General features: G+C 38.7%; 1 protein-coding gene across 3 annotated transcripts in view; it reads left to right on the top strand.

Annotated features, from left to right (window-relative positions):
* Window positions 1–18,972, top strand: part of LOC135106738 (WD and tetratricopeptide repeats protein 1-like) — a 237,012-nt gene that overhangs the window by 38,471 nt on the left and 179,569 nt on the right. For all 3 annotated transcript variants that reach the window (XM_064016000.1, XM_064015999.1, XM_064016001.1), the window contains one exon: window positions 12,657–12,787. In XM_064016000.1, the coding sequence (XP_063872070.1) occupies window positions 12,657–12,787 (131 nt within the window). The remainder of the gene's footprint in view (window positions 1–12,656; window positions 12,788–18,972) is intronic.

The raw sequence follows: 18,972 nt of genomic DNA, 5'->3' as shown, positions 1-18,972 counted from the left end.
CCTTCACCAAGCTGCCACACCTGAACTAGCTCCTCCCTTGTCACCTCCTACATGACTGGATGCAGGGCTTAATATGGGTTACAAGGTCCACTCTTAACTCATGCACCCTTCTTAACAACAGTTGTAAGGCCAGGTTACACTAATTGAGGTTGCCAGTCTGTTTTGCCCACCTACTAACAAGGGAAATACTCTAACAACAATTAACTCCCATAGCTGTGAAAGTACTGACAACCACATCTAGGGAGAAACAATTATAACATGCAGTGACACATATGGCTAAGGTGTAAAACCCTGTTGGACTATCACCCTCACTGACAAATCCTCCCACTGTCCAATAACGTGTCATATCTCTCACCAAGTAGTGTTGTTCATTACCTCCTGGACAGCAGGAGGTAGGAGGGGGTAAAGTTCACTACGCAGCTTTTCACTTAAGTTCTCTGTGGCTGAGCAGCACCAGCCAACAGTAACATTTAATACAACAAGCTCACTAACAAGGGAAATGACTACAGACAAATGCCCTCAAACACACAGCAGGGTAATTCACCACTCACTGTACAAGAACTTGGCCCACACACACGTGCAGCCGAGGAATCACTTCCTGGGTCTGGAGTGTATTATGCACAACTACACTCCCTGGCAGGCTACTATGGAGATTCCTATACTATGCAAGTAGGCCGGGGCGTATGGCCAGTAATGACTCACTTATCCCCTTCAAGCAACTGACCTGACTAACTGTAATCCTGCCTCGGTCTCCACCAGATATTATTGCCTGTCTTAATACATCTGTTCTGTGTAAGCGCTGGGTAGTGACTGATTGTGGGAAAAGCGTGCTAAACACTCCCACTCTGCTGCTACCGGGGGTTGGGGGGTGGCGACCCTACCATACATCATTACCTACTACAGTCAGCAAACTTATGCCCCTGTAATAGGAGCATTCCTGTCTATCCCCTTCTTTATACAAGGGAGCTTCACCTGTATTTGTCCAGTCATCTGGCACCTTGCCAACAATAAAGCACACATTCAGTAATCTTATCAACCACAATATAATGCTTTCCCCAGTATTTTTCAAGTATTCTACAGCACATTCATCTAAGTTTACAGCTTTCCCTTTCCTCATTTCCCTCACAGCCTCTTGTACTTTCTCTCCCTTGATTGTCAGTTTAATACTCCTAATGCATTGGCTTTATTTCCTCCATCAACTGCAGTAATCACTGTTTCATCTTCTACATTCAACAATCCTTCAAAACATTCCACTGACTGTATTCTATTAGTGCTTCTCTTACAGCTTGAATCCCAGCACTCCTGACATATGATTCATCCTCCTCGGCCACACACCAGGCAACTCTCAGCCTAACACACAAAACATCTCTCATGTAACAGTTTTTGAGAAGGATTACTAATTGCTATAGTTACCACCAATTAATCTGATGTACAAGTCACATTACCTTCTCCCATAAGGTTGGGGGTTGGTGGGTAAGATTGTAAATATCACTTTTCTGAGAAAAATTTGAGGCATAGCTGCACCATCTGGCAACCCTGATGATTTACAGCATAATCACAATAATAATTGAGTCATTGCCTGAAATATAATCTCTACACTGTTAATGTTTAATTTTGCATGATGGTATTCACATGATACCCATTCTCTGCTGTGAAAAACTGTACACACATTTTGATGAAATGCTTAAAAATACAACACTACTTGATAATTTGGACTCTTCACTAGGCCTGTCTTAAGACCAAGAGTAGTCATAGTGTGGACAGTAAGCTTCATTGTTCTGAAGTGGAGGAGTGTGTAGTGTCTCTTCTACACATTCCCCCTCCACTACTTGCTGCTGGCATACTACAATCATATGGGGGGCTTATAAATGAGTAAATTATTGAGAGAAAAGAGACAGCATTCTCTTGCTGGAGATGTACAGAAAAAAAAAAATACAGGGACAGAAGTAAAAGTGATGTGATGTATCTCACCAGACATCAGCCTCTGCTGTCCACAATGACATGCCCAAACTCTGTGAATCAGTGTAGCTTGTTCTCTCTACTTCTTAGAATCATGATTCATCAAGATTTGACAAAGAAGCATCATTATTAGAAGCAACAAAAGAGGAGCAGTGAAAACAAAATGCTTATTTTAATTACATGGAAACTGAAAAGCTTGTATTTTCATAATTTGTGCAAAAATGTGGATGAAACATAACTGTATTTTCTGTCTACCAAATGAATTTGAAACTGCCTGAGCAACTGAAGCAACAACCACCTTTCTGGGGTTGAGTGAGTTTGGAATGTTCATCTGTCTCTATCTGTACAACAGGCTGGTAATCCCTCATAATGGCCTAGGCAAAGCCACAGACTCGTGCATTCTTCACATTCCTAGCCCTGTCAGCCCTTGTCTAAATGTTCATAATGAGAAAAATCTTTAAATTCTTTTTTTATTGAAAGGAGGATAGAAAAAACTAATCTAATCATATTTAGAAACCAACTGTACAGGGCAGGAAAGCATCCTTAAAAAGTCATTCAAATTTCAAGTGGCTGTATCACAAAACTTTTTTTTACATTTGAAATCCATCTCAGCTGTTTATGCATTGATTTCAATGAAAAAAGACTCAGAAATAAGGGAGTGTGAGTATTTTAAGATAACTGTGGTGAGAGTAAGACAGTGGAGAATCCAGTGGTTAACTATGGTCTGACCATTTTGAATTGGGCATTTGAGCGTTGTCATTTCCAGATATAACCTGGCCTGTGACACTGCAACACTCACACCGAGACACATCTCAAGTCATGTGCTTCCTACCTCAAAATTAAATGGTGTTGTAGTATATATACAAAGTGGTGCTCTAAAAAAAGCAAGTTAGTGTAATATGTGTTTTTAATGATACTTTAATTTTTTTTTTTTTTTGCAAACACCACAATACTCAGCAGTGTTTCCTCCAAGCGTTGTCACTTTTTCATGGGTGAATGAATGAGGTCATAACTTTTTTTTTTATGTAGAAGGGAAACTGGCCAAGGGCAACAAAATTCCAATGAAAAAAAAAAAAAACCCACTGAGATGCCAGTTCCATAAAAGGGTCCAAAATGGTAGTCAAAAACTGAAGGATAAGTGTCTTGAAACCTCCCTCTTGAAGGAATTCAAGTCATAGGGAGGTGGAAATACAGAAGCAGGCAGGGAGTTCCAGAGTTTACCAGAGAAATGGATGAATGATTGAGAATACTGGTTAACTCTTGCATTAGAGAGGTGGACAGAATAGGGGGTGAGAGAAAGAAAAAAATCTTGGGCAATGAGGCTGCAGGAGGAGGGGAGGCATGTAGTTAGCGAGATCAGAAGAGCGGTTAGCATGAAAATAGCGGTAGAAGACAGCTAGAGATGCAACATTGCGGCGATAAGAGAGAGGCTGAAGACAGTCAGTTAGAGGAGAGGAGTTGATGAGATAAAAAGCTTTTGATTCTACCATGTCTAGAAGAATGGTATGAGTGGAACCCCCAGACATGTGAAGCATACTCCATACATAGACAGATAAGGCCCTTGTACAGAGTTAGCAGCTGGGGGGTGAGAAAAATCTGGCAGAGACGTCTCAGAACGCTTAACTTCATAGAAGCTGTTTTAGCTAGAGATGAGATGTGAAGTTTCCAGTTCAGATTATAAGTAAAGGATAGACCGAGGATGTCCAGTGTAGAAGAGGGGGACAGTTGAGTGTCATTGAAGAAGAGGGGATAGTTGTCTGGAAGGTTGTGTTGAGTTGATAGATGGAGGAATTGAGTTTTTGAGGCATTGAACAATACCAAGTTTGCTCTGCCCCAATCAGAAATTTTGGAAAGATCAGAAGTCAGGCATTCTGTGGCTTCCGTGCATGAAATGCTTACTTCCTGAAGGGTTGGACATCTATGAAAAGACGTGGAAAAGTGCAGGGTTGTATCATCAGCGTAGGAGTGGATAAGACAAGAAGTTTGGTTTAGAAGGTCATTGATGAATAATAAGAAGAGAGTGGGTGACAGGACAGAACCCTGAGGAACACCACTGTTAATAGATTTAGGAGAAGAACAGTGACTGTCTACCACAGCAGCAATAGAACGGTCAGAAAGGAAACTTTAGCTGAAGTTGCAGAGAGAAGGATAAAAGCCATAGGAGGGTAGTTTGGAAATCAAAGCTCTGTGCCAGACTGTGTTAATCCAGTCACTTCCTCTTGTGCCGCCAGCCAGGACGGAAGCTACCTTTCCCACTTGTTCTCGTCACCTCCACAGTCAAGAAAAGCTTATTTACTCTGTAAATAAGTATTTTTGGAAGAAAAGGCTAATAGGGTGCCATTACTTGACCTCTCAAGAGCTGTTGCCCAGACAGCAAAAGCCACCAACATCAGTGAGGCAACAGTTAGAAGAATTTCTTCATCTGCCAATGAAGCTCATGTGACACAGAGGCCACCAGCATATCCTGTGTCCTCACCAACAAAGAACTGCCCTGCAACCATAACCAATGTTGATGACTTTGACAAAATCTATGGTGAGAAGGACAGTTTTGGGATTTTATGCATGGAAGAAGATCCCAACACTATGCAAAGTAAAGGAAGAATTGGAGGAAAATATTTCCTTCAAAGGATGCACATTGAATCTCTATGGAAGATTCTCAAAGAGATTGGATTTAGATATGGAAAAAGTCATAACTAAAAAATAAAAATATAACATCATAGTTTAAGAGAAATATCATATCCAAAAGGAAACCCATCACATTTAAACGGAATTCACAATAGAGAGAGAGAGAGAGAGAGAGAGAGAGAGAGAGAGAGAGAGAGAGAGAGAGAGAGAGAGAGAGAGCAGCTTGACTGACTGACAGGCAGGAGATTTTTCTCAAATTCTAATGATTCATAGGCAAGTATAGATCTCTGATAGAAATAAATTTGCATGAAATGTAGATTGTATATGCAGAGAGAGAGAGAGAGAGAGAGAGAGAGAGAGAGAGAGAGAGAGAGAGAGAGAGAGAGAGAGAGAGAGAGAGAGAGAGGTAGTTTGACTGACTGACAGGCAGAAGATTTTTTCTTAAATTCTAATGATGCATAAGCAAGTATAGATCTCTGATGCAAATTTAGTGCCCACGGAAAAAAATTCACTTGTGGCAGACGATAATTACTAAATCCTATCACTGGTTTAAAAGAAATACAAATATTGACACTTTTATAGATTTTTAATTGATAATGGAATAATCCGAATAATAATAATAAAAAGAAAGGAATTCAGAAATACAAAATAAATAGTAGCGTATTCTTCAATTACATAAAAACTACGATGGAGATATTTTTGCGACTACTGAGTTGTGGGGGAGACCAGAGAATAAATAAATAAGTAACAAACATAACCAAAAAGTATGTATAGACCTGAGGACAGTCTCACACAGTGATCTCGAACCAGGTGGTTTCACTAGTCACGTGGAGAAAACCAACAAAAAAAGAACGAAAAAATGCGAATATCTATCCACTCAGAAATAGTTTATCAACAGGAATATCTGAGGAGAATCCGAGAGGGTCTGAGGAGAATCCGAGAGGGTCTCCTTTAGTAAAATTATTGTTAAACAAACACTTACTTAATATTACAGGAATTGAGGAGGAGATTATCAGACTGCATGCTCACCTGAGGAGAATCCGAGAGGGTCTGGCTTTGCTTGTGAGGAAATCGGCGGGAAACTAAGGATAAAGGTTTCCAATGGGGAAATTTATTAAGAGTTATAATTTTGTTTTTCAGTGGGGGGGCGACTAGGTTGTGAGTTCAGGGATGAAAAATATGAATAATTAAGTTACTGTTTACTTTATAGTTGTGACTTTAAGAAGTTTAATTCAATGGACTTTTGAAATCAATTGGGGAATTAGTCAAAGTCTGGTATCTCTTCCTGGCTTGCGTAGCAACAGGGGTAAGAGGACGGCGAAGCAAAGAAGACTTATTAGATTCGTCAACCTCATTGGCGCGGCGTAATTATCTGGGATTTGTTTGAGCTGGTTTAAGACCTTACCATTATAGAATTAATTTTATCGTATTAAGGGCTCCCCATTATCTGGGATTAGGTGAAAAATTCGCCTCTATAACCTGGCCAAGCAAGAGAAATTACGTTTATTCACAGGGTAAATTTATGATAGAAGTGGTCAACACAGTGACGCTGAGAGGGGGGGGGGGAAAGCAAGGACAAAAGGACACTGAGGAGAGGAGGGGAAGGGTGGGGGTTAGTCACATGGTACTGAGACTCTGGTCATCCCCACACATTACATGGGCCTTAGCCTAAAAAAAAAAGTAGAAATATACATAATTATTTTTCCAGCACTACACGAGCCTTTCATCCGTTCTAGAATTTTTCGCCTCTCTTTTTTCTCCTTACCAAAAAAAATATAATAACACCTTCACATCCGAGTAATTAGAAACTCCCCTCACCACCACACAACCAAGCCAGGCTGACGAACTGCACGTGATTGCTGTCGGGAAATAACTCTGACATTCTCTCCCATACAATGGCTTGTGGGCCATATCACCACAATGTCCCTTGGAGACATAACTCGGCTCTTTCTCTCATCTTAAGGAAGAAAAAGAATTCCACCCCAACCAGCCTCTTGACCTCCTGTGGTGTGAGGACTTAACCTTAAGTCACTCCGTCACTCTCTGAAACGAGATTCGGCCACCCCAGTACTCGGTTCCTTCCACTCGAACAGTCATTTACTCATCCACACATTCACTCACACCACGAGATACTACAGATGATTACGCGAAGCGCTCACCACGTCCTGAAGTAAACCACCACAGAATGGCCCGAATGGGTTGTCGAGTGCAGTAGTAGTCTGCGAATTAAAGTGGTTCCTTATTCCTTCTCAAATTCTTACATCACCTCTCACATAGTACCCATACCCGTCATACCACGATTCATTACAACCAGTCCAGCCAGACCATGCAAAAGTAATGGGGGGGACTCTATTTACCCCAAGTACTCTGCTCTTTTCTATACCGTTCTTCCAGCAACATTAACATTCCTCAATATAGCGTCTGGGACGGTTACGCACTCTAGGCGGTAACACTTCAGTTTCTATATCAGGTTGGAACACTGTGTCTTGAGCCGCAACTACGTACTCTTCCTCACTGTGAAACTGTTTGATCTTTTCTGCCGCTCTTTGCACCATCTTTCCCGAGAAAGGGTCTTTCACCACATAACCACCGCCTCCTCTTAAAACTTCCACCACCTTATATGGGCCGTCCCAACGAACACACAGTTTCTTACACACTCCTGACTCTGTAGTTTCTCGCTTCACCCACACCAACGCCCCAATGTCTACCTTCTGCTCCTTGCGTTTCCTGTTGGCCGCATTACGGTATTTCCGAGTCATTTTCTCGTGTGTTTTCCGGATCAGCCAGCGGACCACATCCACGTCTTGCTCGTCACCATCAACTGCGGGTAGCCTGGCACCCACCACTCGGGGCGCATGCCGGGAGAAAAACGCGAAGAAAGGTTGTTGGGCGATACTGGTATGGACGGCGGCATTCATAGTGGCCTGACACACACGGAGTAGGCGAGGCCACCGTAGCGGGTAACCTCGGCACATGGAAGCCAAGATGGATTTGAGCGTGCGATGGAGTCGTTCAGTGATGGCGTTCCCTTGCGGGTGGTAGGGAGTGGTGTAACAGAGGGTGATGAGGTGTTGCTGGCAGAATTGTTGGAAGATCTGGGAGGTGAACTCGCCCCCGTTGTCCAGGACGATGGAGTGAGGAGTCCCGAAGTCGGTAATGTACTGCTGCAGCGCCTCTACAATTCCCTCTGATAGTTTGTTTTTGAGTGGATAGAACTTCACAAATCGGCTAAAGTGATCTACGATAGTCAACACATATCGGTAGCCACCACTGCCTGCAATTATGGTCCTCAGGTCTATACACACCCCTCAGGCACATTTCCCCATTTATTCACTTATTTCCAGTCTCCACCTCTTTCGGTTAGTTGCGAAATAAATCCCACCGCTGCCACCAGTTTAGTGCCCACGGAAAAAAATTCACTTGTGGCAGACGATAATTACTAAATCCTATCACTGGTTCAAAAGAAATACAAATATTGACACTTTTATAGATTTTTAATTGATAATGGAATAATCCCAATAATAATAATAAAAAGAAAGGAATTCAGAAATACAAAATAAATGGTAGCGTATTCTTCAGTTACATAAAAACTACGATGGAGATATTTTCGCGACTACTGAGTTGCGGGGGAGACCAGAGAATAAATAAATAAGTAACAAATATAACCAAAGAGTATGTATAGACCTGAGGACAGTCTCACACGGTGATCTCGAACCAGGTGGTTTCACTAGTCACGCGGAGAAAACCAACAAAAAAAGAATGAAAAAATGCGAATATCTATCCACTCAGAAATAGTTTATCAACAGGAATATCTGAGGAGAATCCGAGAGGGTCTGGCTTTAGTAAAATTATTGTTAAACAAACACTTACTTAATATTACAGGAATTGAGGAGGAGATTATCAGACTGCATGCTCACCTGAGGAGAATCCGAGAGGGTCTGGCTTTGCTTGTGAGGAAATCGGCGGGAAACTAAGGATAAAGGTTTCCAATGGGGAAATTTATTAAGAGTTATAATTTTGTTTTTCAGTGGGGGGGGCGACTAGGTTGTGAGTTCAGGGATGAAAAATATGAATAATTAAGTTACTGTTTACTTTATAGTTGTGACTTTAAGAAGTTTAATTCAATGGACTTTTGAAATCAATTGGGGAATTAGTCGAAGTCTGGTATCTCTTCCTGGCTTGCGTAGCAACAGGGGTAAGAGGACGGCGAAGCAAAGAAGACTTATTAGATTCGTCAACCTCATTGGCGCGGCGTAATTATCTGGGATTTGTTTGAGCTGGTTTAAGACCTTACCATTATAGAATTAATTTTATCGCATTAAGGGCTCCCCATTCTCTGGGATTAGGTGAAAAATTCGCCTCTATAACCTGGAAAAACAAGAGAAATTACGTTTATTCACAGGGTAAATTTATGATAGAAGTGGTCAACACAGTGACGCTGAGAGGGGGAGGGGGAAAAAGCAAGGACAAAAGGACACTGAGGAGAGGAGGGGAAGGGGGGCGGTTAGTCACATGGTACTGGGACTCTGGTCATCCCCGCACATTACATGGGCCTTAGCCTAAAAAAAAAAGTAGAAATATACATAATTATTTTTCCAGCACTACACAAATAAATTTGTATGAAATATACATTGTATATGCAGAGGGAGAGAGAGAGAGAGAGAGAGAGAGAGAGAGAGAGAGAGAGAGAGAGAGAGAGATGGTGTGTGGGGAGTGAGATTATCAGTGACACATAGGCTCTAATCCAATAATTGGCCCTGTACAAGGTTTGGCAGCATCAGAGGTTGGGGAATCCCCGGAAACGACAATGCCCAAACGCTCAATTCAAAATGGTCAGACCACAAATTGGCATACAAAGGCATTCTATCATAATATTTTAGACTCTCAACCCAAAACCAAGTAATGAAGCAACAGAACAAAGAAAAATTAAACAAAACAACAGTGAATCACACAATCATCTAATACAAGGTGTAATAAAAAAACTATCTGACCTTGAATTTGTTAACACAAAGTAATAATGCATGAGCAAAATCTGCATGGTTAATTAGGTGGCTGAGTCCTTACTAAGCATGCTCAAAAATTTTCATGTCTGTAAGTGGCAATAGTCGTCTGCAGTGATTCTTTGAGTACAGACGTGAAGTGTGCTGCAAGATTTTTCTTTTTGAGTCAAGATGACCCGGCACATTGAGCAGAGATACTGTATCAAATTCTGCCAAAAACTTGGTGATACACAATCCTAGACTATCAAGAAGATTCAGAAGGCTTTTAGAGATGATGCTATGGGAAAAACACAAATAAAGGAGTGGTACAACCAGTTAAATGGTGTTAAACTGATGATGACCTGTTTTTTTTACTATAGAGGTATTGTGCATCATGAATATGCACCACTAGGTCAGACGATTAACAAAGAATGCTACCTGGGTGTTCTTCACCCCCTTAGTGAAGCTGTGCAGTGAAAACGACTCAACCTGTGGGTAGCAAAGAATTGGTAACTCCATGACAACACATCTGCTCATTCTGCAACCGTTGTCCAAGCATTCCTCGTCAACCATAACACACTACTTGTTTGTCAGGCTTCTTACTCCCCAGGCTTGGCTCTATGACTTTTGGCTATTCCCAAAGCTCAAAAATACACTCAAAGGGAGAAGATTTCAGTCAGCAGAGGACATTAAGCAAAATTCAATGGCACATCTCTACAGCATCCCAAAAAGTTTTTTCCAGAAATGTTTCCAGCAGTGGGAGGAATGCTGGCAGAAATGTGCAGACTCCAAAGGTGAATACTTTGAAGGAGACTAAATAAAAATTGTGAATTTTTTAATATTACTTGTTTTTGGCCTAAGGTCAGATACCTTTTGATTACATATCATTGTACCACATTCACCCCATGTTGAATACATTTAATGCATCAAACTTACAACTACTTAACATTACACAAAAACCCATTACTTCATGAATAGGGTAACCTATCTACAGGTCTCCTAATCCTAGTAGAGCAACAAACTCGTAGCAATGTTTTAAAATTTTGTGCAACAAAATGTTTTTATAAAAACTTTCCAAGCATTTTGCAAAAAATTTTGGCTTCTCAAAGAAAAAAAAGAAAATATTTGCAGCAAATTAAACCCAATGAAAAAAAATGCATTGTTATGCTAAAGACCAGAGTAGTATGACATAGTATGATCTATCCTGCATGTGAAGCACATGACTACAATAAAAACTGTAAGAAGAGTTAGATTTGTTAAGGAACCCCAATTTTGGAGGGGTGGAAAGGGGCATGAAAAGTTGGGGTAGGTATGGAGAGGGAGGTAAGGATCATAGAATTTGTCTATATAATAGTTTTGACTTTACTTATTACTTTCCTTTCAATACAATCAATGATAATAATTTTTCAGAATAAGCTGCACTATACTCCCCTTAAGGCTAGGCTGTAGGTAGTGCACTTGTGATGTTCTTGACACTTCCACAAATTTGAATTTTCGAGATATCTTCAATCACATTATTGGTTAGCTTTGCTTTAAGATCCCCTCTTTAAATATCAGTAGAAAAAATAATAATATCAAGTATTAATCCTTGAACAAAAATTACGGAAACAAATAAGCATAGATTATTCACTTGGATTCATTCATATGACTGGCAATACTTGCCATACCTCTAGTGTTGGCCATCATATGGATGAGTTTATATGCATTTTATATGCTTTCATCTTATTTCCACAGTTTTTCTTAATGTTTCACAATATTATTATTGTTTTCCTATTGATATAGTGGAACGTTATTTTAATACCAATCAGTTTAAAATTATCAGTTTAAAATGGCACCTAAAAGAAAGTCCAGAGATCAACTTAAAACAAACAATTTTTGTTTTAAATTAATTGAAATTTGCATTCATTGTTTTTCCACCACAAGGAACTTTCCATTAAAACAATATTTTGATTTAGCGCAAAATCAATTGAAAGCAATCTCTCATAGATCCTAACTCGTGTTAAATCAGCATTCTGGTGTGTTATGAAAAAATTAGTATGACAAGGCTAACTGATAATGTGGTTGAAAGTCTCTATATACTGTTATACTATTATATCTATAACTCTTTAGTTTATCTCCCTTCATTAATGACAACATCACCACATATGTACACTATGTCAAGAAGAGGTATTGCTTGAGATAACTTACACCTGCAAAGGAATAGTGAGCATGCAGGGCTAGTGGGATTTTTCTGCTTTTCTCCTTGATTATTGTGAAAAATTAAGTCCACATCTGCCTGATGTCTTGAGATAGGCATCACTACTTGCAATTCCCAGTGTCCTCTATACTAATTAGTTGATCATATGTACAATTTTATTAGATTCTGGGATGTTTTGAAGAGGGAAATAGTTACTTTAATGTGATATCTGTCTAGTTTGTTACATTCCTGCAAAAAATGGCAGACCCCTATAATTTCCATGCATGGAGCAGAGAAGAGTTTGTCAGTGATCTGATACTGGATACACCTTGGACAGGCAGCATGCTAAAAACATTGGGAACCCTGCTTTGTCAGGTTGACCTGTTTATTAACAATGATAATATGCTTCACTTCTTTTGAGTTGTTCCTTTTAGTCAAGTGCCTGAAGAGCAATTTCATGCTAAGCACTCAACACCTTTCCCCTAGTAGAATGCATCCTTCTCCCTTTAATGCTTTGATCAACAAAAATTATACAGTTTTGCTTATAACAAAACTTTCACTAAAAAGAAAATGGTACGAAAATGGTACCATGATATTAAATGGATGTATAGCCGGTTTTACTCATTTATTTCAGAGGTTTGTGGTGACTTCCATGCCCCTCTCACTTTGACATCTAGGAGGCTTTTACTAAGCAGTGTCCTTTCTTTACATAATGGGTGATAATGCCATTTGCGAGGAATGGAAAAGTAGGACTGTGTCTTGAGAAATAAAAAAAGTAAATCGATTTCAAAGATGATTCAAAGGTAGGCTGGATCACTGCATGTGATCCACCATGTGTATAATTTTGCGTATCATAGATATGATTTATTGTTTGCATGTATTTTGTAACTAATTTTATTAATTTTTTTTTTTTACAGCAAATAAGTTGGCAGAGTTTTAAATGGCAAAATCAGATGACACATGCTCTTGTATCCCGACTTGGAATCACTAAGGAGTTGAAAGGTCATAGAGGATGTGTGAATTGTATTGAGTTTAACACAGAAGGAAGGTAAGCAGATGAACTTGGTTTCATTTATATTAGTATAAATGGTTTTCTTGACATGTTTATTTTAGAAATATGTATATCCATATGACATGCCACTTGTCAGAAATGTAAGATTACTTAGAGTGAAAGTTTCAGTAAATTATCTGGAATATTTTACTCTTTAACTTATATCAAGATGACTGGTATGTTGTACCTCAAATATTATCTTTATCTTTAGTGTCTTTTCTTCAGTATGTTATTGACAGTGGTGCTTTCTAAGATGCAGTTGATGTAGCAGGTCCATGTACATATGGTGTTTAAAAATTCTGTAATGTACAGTCATGCCTACTAATTTCTAACCCCTTGGAAGCTGAAGTTAAGGTCAGTAAACTCTGGGCATTTGCTTGAACAAGCCACTACCTCTCCCTTCCCCCTTAAACATACCCTTGAAACACTATGGGGGAGGGGCAGAGAGGGTGTCTTGTTTGAGCAAACTCCCAGAACTACCTAGCTCTGGCTCCCAAGGTGAGGAGATATGAACAGGCATTATTGTACTGTATGAATGTAAAAGCATCAGTCCTGGGCCAAGACTAGGTCCAACTCATTCCTGTTTATACCACTTACACCTAACATGGAAAGAAAATCTCTGGCATAAGCATATGTTGTGCATGACACTGGTGACTTTCATGGTCGTAAGTTGACTGACTGCAAAAAAGTTTGGTATGGTAAAGTGATTGGAAACAAGAATTGCTTGGTAGACCTTCAGAGTCTCTACACTGTTTGGTAATGTTGAAAGTCCTGCACTCTGTCTCTTTTCTTCATGGACACCCTGGGAATTTTTTTTATCCTACCTTGCAAACTAGCATACACACACACACACACATTGAGTCGTCATCGAGTAAACAAGCAGCGATCCAAGCTCCAGCAGAGAAAGATTTTGCTTGACCACGCCCACCACTAGGAGCCTAGAATATGTTCCCAGGTAGGAGCTTTGCTCAAGTAGAGTTGTCCTGTCTCCAGAAATAAAAAATAAGGGAAAATTTAAGCAGTAATAGATGTAATAAAATGAGTAAAAGCTCCAGCAAGGCGGACGCCATAGGTGGGAGCTGAATGTTGTCAACGGGGTCACCATTCCCAGGATTTGAGGAAGACAATGAACTGCATGGAAAAATGCAAGGAAGGAAAGTGGTTTTAATGGAGGGGATGTTCAGTGACCTCACTGAAAAAGTGAAAAAAAAAAAAAACATGACCTGGAAGAGGAAAACACTATGTGCCGATCTAAAAACATAATTGAAGGAAAACAGTGATATTGCTAAAAAAACAGGAAAATGAAGTGATACGGATGAAAAGTGAACATCAAATCTGGAGGAAGGAAAAAGAGAAGAAAAAGTTAACCTTACAAAAATCATAGTAGCACAAAAGAAGGAAAAGACAGATTTAAGTAAAGAAATTGTGAAAGTGATCAAACAGAAGGAATCAATGGTAAGGGACACAGTGGACAAAAATAAATGTATTGTTATGTATGGATTAAAAGAGGAAACAGAGCCTGTAAGATACAAGAGGGAAAAAGGACAAAAAAAGGTAGCAGAAGATGTTGTAAGAAATATACAGAGAGAAGGTGAGGACTGGATAAGTGAAATTGAGGAAATACATAGACTGGGGAAGTATACAGAAGGAGGAGAGCAACCACTGACAGTAAAATTTAGGGCACAAACAACAGCCATGGAAGTGATATTGTATGCATGAAAACTGGACAAGATAGAGCAATACAGGAAAGTTTGGATAAAGAGGGACATGAATGAGGAGGAGAGACTCAAGGTAAACGATCTAATAAAAGAAGCAAAGACAAAAAACAAGAACAGAATGGAGGAAGAGAAAAAAAAGTTGTATTGGAAGGTAAAAGACGAAAGGCTCAGGAAGTGATATCTGACAGAAAAAGAATAGAAACTGTAAATAATGTATGGAAAAATATAAAGTGGACAGTGGCATATACAAATATAAATGGTTTAATATCAACATTGCAAGAATTGAATAATTATATTAAGATAAAGCAGCCCGACATCATGGGTATTACTGAAGTTAAACCAAATGAAACAACAGAAAATATGAGAATTGGTATTAGTAATTATAATGTGTGGATAAAACATAGAAATAAAAAGAAAGGGGGAGGAATCATGTTACTCACAAAGAAGAGTATAATAGTGGAAGATGTTGAAATGGGAGAAAGAATAGCAGAAATAATTAGAATTAAAACAAAAAGGAAGGGAGAAGGAAGAAGAGATTTTGCATTGGCTTATGTACCCCTAAAGACAAATGGATGGACACAAGAGGATTATAAATTATTGTTAAGAAATACTAGTAACTGTTTGGAGAGAATATTGATGTAGAGTAATAATATAACACTTATGGGTGACTTTAATTGCAAGGAGGTATGCTGGGAAGAGTGGACCATGGACGGAGGAGAAGAGTCATGGGGATATTTGCTTCTGAATTGAATAATGACAAATACTATGACCCAATGGATTGGAGAAAATACAAGATTTGGGGATAATGAAGAGGCATCTAGGCTAGACTCATTGTTTACAAAGGAAATGGACATCATTGAAGGAATAAATTATCATTGCCCACTAGGTAAAAGTGACCATCTGTTAATTGAATTCAAGGCAGTGGTCCAATAGAAAATAGGAATGAAATTTACAAGAATGGGAGATATAATTACAGGAAAGCAGATTTTATCAGGTTGAGGGAATATTTTGCAGAGGCTAAATGAAAACAACTGTTCACGGCAAGTAATACGCAGGAAAAGTGGGGATATATTCATGGAAATTTATAATGAAGGGGTCATTAGATATGTACCGAAGATCAAAATAAAGGAAGTGAAAAAGAAAAAAGACGTTTATTATGAGATATGTAATGGCAAGAAAAGAAAAAGAAGCAGCATGGAATAGATGGAGAAAAAAGGAGGAAGTGAAAAATGGGAAGAATTCAAGAAGGCAAGAAATGAATATATTAGAATCCTGAGAGATAAAGAAAGGAATTATGAGAAAGATATAGTTAACAAATGCAAAGATGAGCCGAAGTTATTCTTCAGATATGTGAATGGGAAGATGAAATCAAGCAAACAATAGATAGATTAATGAAAGATGACGTTACATATGAAGATACACGGCTACAAGCAGAATTAATGAACAAGTGCTTCCAGTCAGTATTCACCAAAGAAAGCAAATTTAAAGGAGAAAGAGCTTGGCACAGAGACAATGTGATGAGAGAGGTACAGGTGGACATAAGTGAAATTAAGATTATGAAAGATCTGGATGTAAGTAAGGCTCAAGGACCAGATGGAGTGTCCAACTGGATACTTAAGGAATGTTGTGAACAACTGGCAGAAAGTATACACAATACCATAGTATGCTCTTTTAAGGAAGGAAAAATCCCTCTAGACTGGAAGAGAGCCAATATTGTGCCCATTTTTAAAGGAGGTAATAAAGAAGATCCATTGAATTACAGACCAGTGTCTCTAACAAGTGTGGTGGCAAAAATAGTGGAAAGAATAGTTAAAAACAGATGGATGGAATATTTAGAAAAAACACATACATTGACTGACAGACAATTTGGTTTCAGAAGTGGAAGATCTTGTGTCACGAATTTAGTGAGCTTTTATAGTAGAGCAATTGATATAATTCAAGAGAGAGAGGGTTGGGCAGACTGTGTTTATTTAGACCTAAAAAAAGCATTTGATAAGGTACCACACCAGAGACTACTATGGAAAATAAAAAATATAGGGGGGTTTGCAAGGCAACACACTGATTTGGACTACAGACTTCTTGAGGGACAGAGAAATGAGAACAGTAATAAAGAGAGAAAAATCGGAAAGGTGTAGAGTTACAAGTGAGTACCACATAATGTTTCTGGTGTATGTCAGTGATATGGTGGATGAGGTTGACAATTATATAAGTCTGTTTGCAGACAATGCAAAATTATTGAAAAGAATGGAAAACAATATGGACTGTGAAATATTACAGAAAGATCTAAATAAGATATATAAGTGGAGTAAGAAATGGGAAATGGAATTCAGTGCAAAGAAATGCAAGGTGATGGAATTAAGAAAGAGCAAAAGAGTACTGACAAGTTCCTACACCATGGGAGAAGTGGAAATTAAGAAAACCAAAAGAAAAAAAAGATTTGGGAATTACAATAAGTGATAATTTATCACCTGAAAAACATGTAAACAAAATAGTTGGGGAAACCTATGAGTAACTAAGAAACATGAAAGGGGCATTTGCTTACATGGATGAAGAGATGATGAAAAGTTGATGGAATATGTGATTCAACCAAAACTGGAATATACCACAATTGTTTGGTCACCCCATAATAAAAAGGGAATAAGGAAAATAGAAAGGATCCAAAGAGCTGCAACCAAATTGGTACCAAGTTTGAGAGATTTAACCTATGAAGAAAGATTAAGGAGATTGAAGCTTCCATCATTACAAGAGAGAAGAGAAAGAAGGAACCTGATTGCTATATACAGAGCTTTAAAGGGTAAGGATCAAGTTGACAAAGAAGACTTATTTGTGTGGGAACTCAAGAGATACAAGAGGACATGGGATGAAATTGAGGAAAACAGCAAGTAGAAGAGATATCAATAAATATGGTTTCCAAAATAGAAGCATAGAAATATGGAACAACTTAGATGAAACAGTGGTACAAGCAACAAATATTCATGAATTTAAAGTTAAGCTGGATGCTTATAGATATGGAGACAGGACAGCACAAGCATAGCTCTTTTCCTGTAAAACACAACTAGGTAAATACAACTAGCTAAATACACACACACACACACACACACACACACACACACACACACACACACACACACACACACACACACACACACACACACACACATATATCTTTCTGCCTCTCCAAGCAGACAACATCTGGATGCCTATAGATATGAAGATAGGACAGCACGAGTATAGCTCTTTTCCTGTAAAACACAACTAGGTAAATACAACTAGCTAAATACACACACACACAAACACACACACACACACACACACACACACACACACACACACACACACACACACACACACACACACACACACACACACACACACACACACACACACACTTGTATCTTTCTGCCTCTCCAAGCAGACGATCCCTAAAAAAAAGATAGCTAAGTGAATCTTTACAGCTTTGGTCAGCCTAGTGTCCCAAGTGTTTTAGACTCTTGTGTTTAAAGGAGAGATATATAAGGAGGTATATAACAAAGAAAAGGTGTAATTGGCATTATCAACTTGGGCAGTGCTGTAAGCAAGCTGGAAGAACACTTAGGAGAAGATGGCATTGTCATGGGAAAGAGAGATAAGTCAAAGAAAGACTTTTCATATATTGACTTTGTAGATGAATTCCAATTCTCTAAACTAGAGAAGAAATTAAGCAAATTAGAAGAGCTCTTGGAAGTAAAAAGATAATTAGAACAAAAAAGAAAAATTTGAGAGAGAGTTGACGAATTAGGAAACAACAAAATCAGCAAGAAGAGACTCCTGTTGAATTGTCCTCAGATGTGGATACAATAAAAGGTATTTACAAGGAAATTGCCATTTCAAATAGATGACAAGACACAAACCACCATACAAACTGGAAACATCCATCTAGATAAAAGGGAAGTCATAAAAGAATTGGAAAATCTAGATAAAAGGAAGGCCAGATGAAATATCCAGTTGGGTATTAAAAGAATGTGAAGGAATTAGGTGAGCCTTTATTTATAATATCCAGAGTCCCTAAATCAAGGCAAAGTACCAACAGTGTGGAAAAAGGCAAATATTGATCCTTTGTATAAGAAGGGAAATAAGAAGTGCCCATTGAATTACAGACCTGTCAAACTCACCAGCATTGTAAGCAACATAATAGAAAAATTGTAAGAAAAATGTTGGTAGACTACTTGGAAAATCATGAAATGGTGAAAGAGAGACAATTTGGATTTAGAAAAGATCATGTGTAACAAATATGCTAAACTAATATGGTCAGTGCCACTTGATGCATCACAAAACTGCGTGCCTATTATTTTGTCACTGTATCCACCACAAAAAAGCCACTTTGAAAACATTACTAAATTACTAAATGGTAACACTGGAGTTCTCATCCAATGCTTTGATTGACAGCAGTGGTCAGTTTTTATTATGCTTGCTGGGAGAAACATG

Source organism: Scylla paramamosain, chromosome 14, assembly GCF_035594125.1.
Source record: "Scylla paramamosain isolate STU-SP2022 chromosome 14, ASM3559412v1, whole genome shotgun sequence".
Lineage (NCBI taxonomy): Eukaryota > Metazoa > Arthropoda > Malacostraca > Decapoda > Portunidae > Scylla > Scylla paramamosain.
This window is presented reverse-complemented; position numbering and strand designations above follow the sequence as displayed.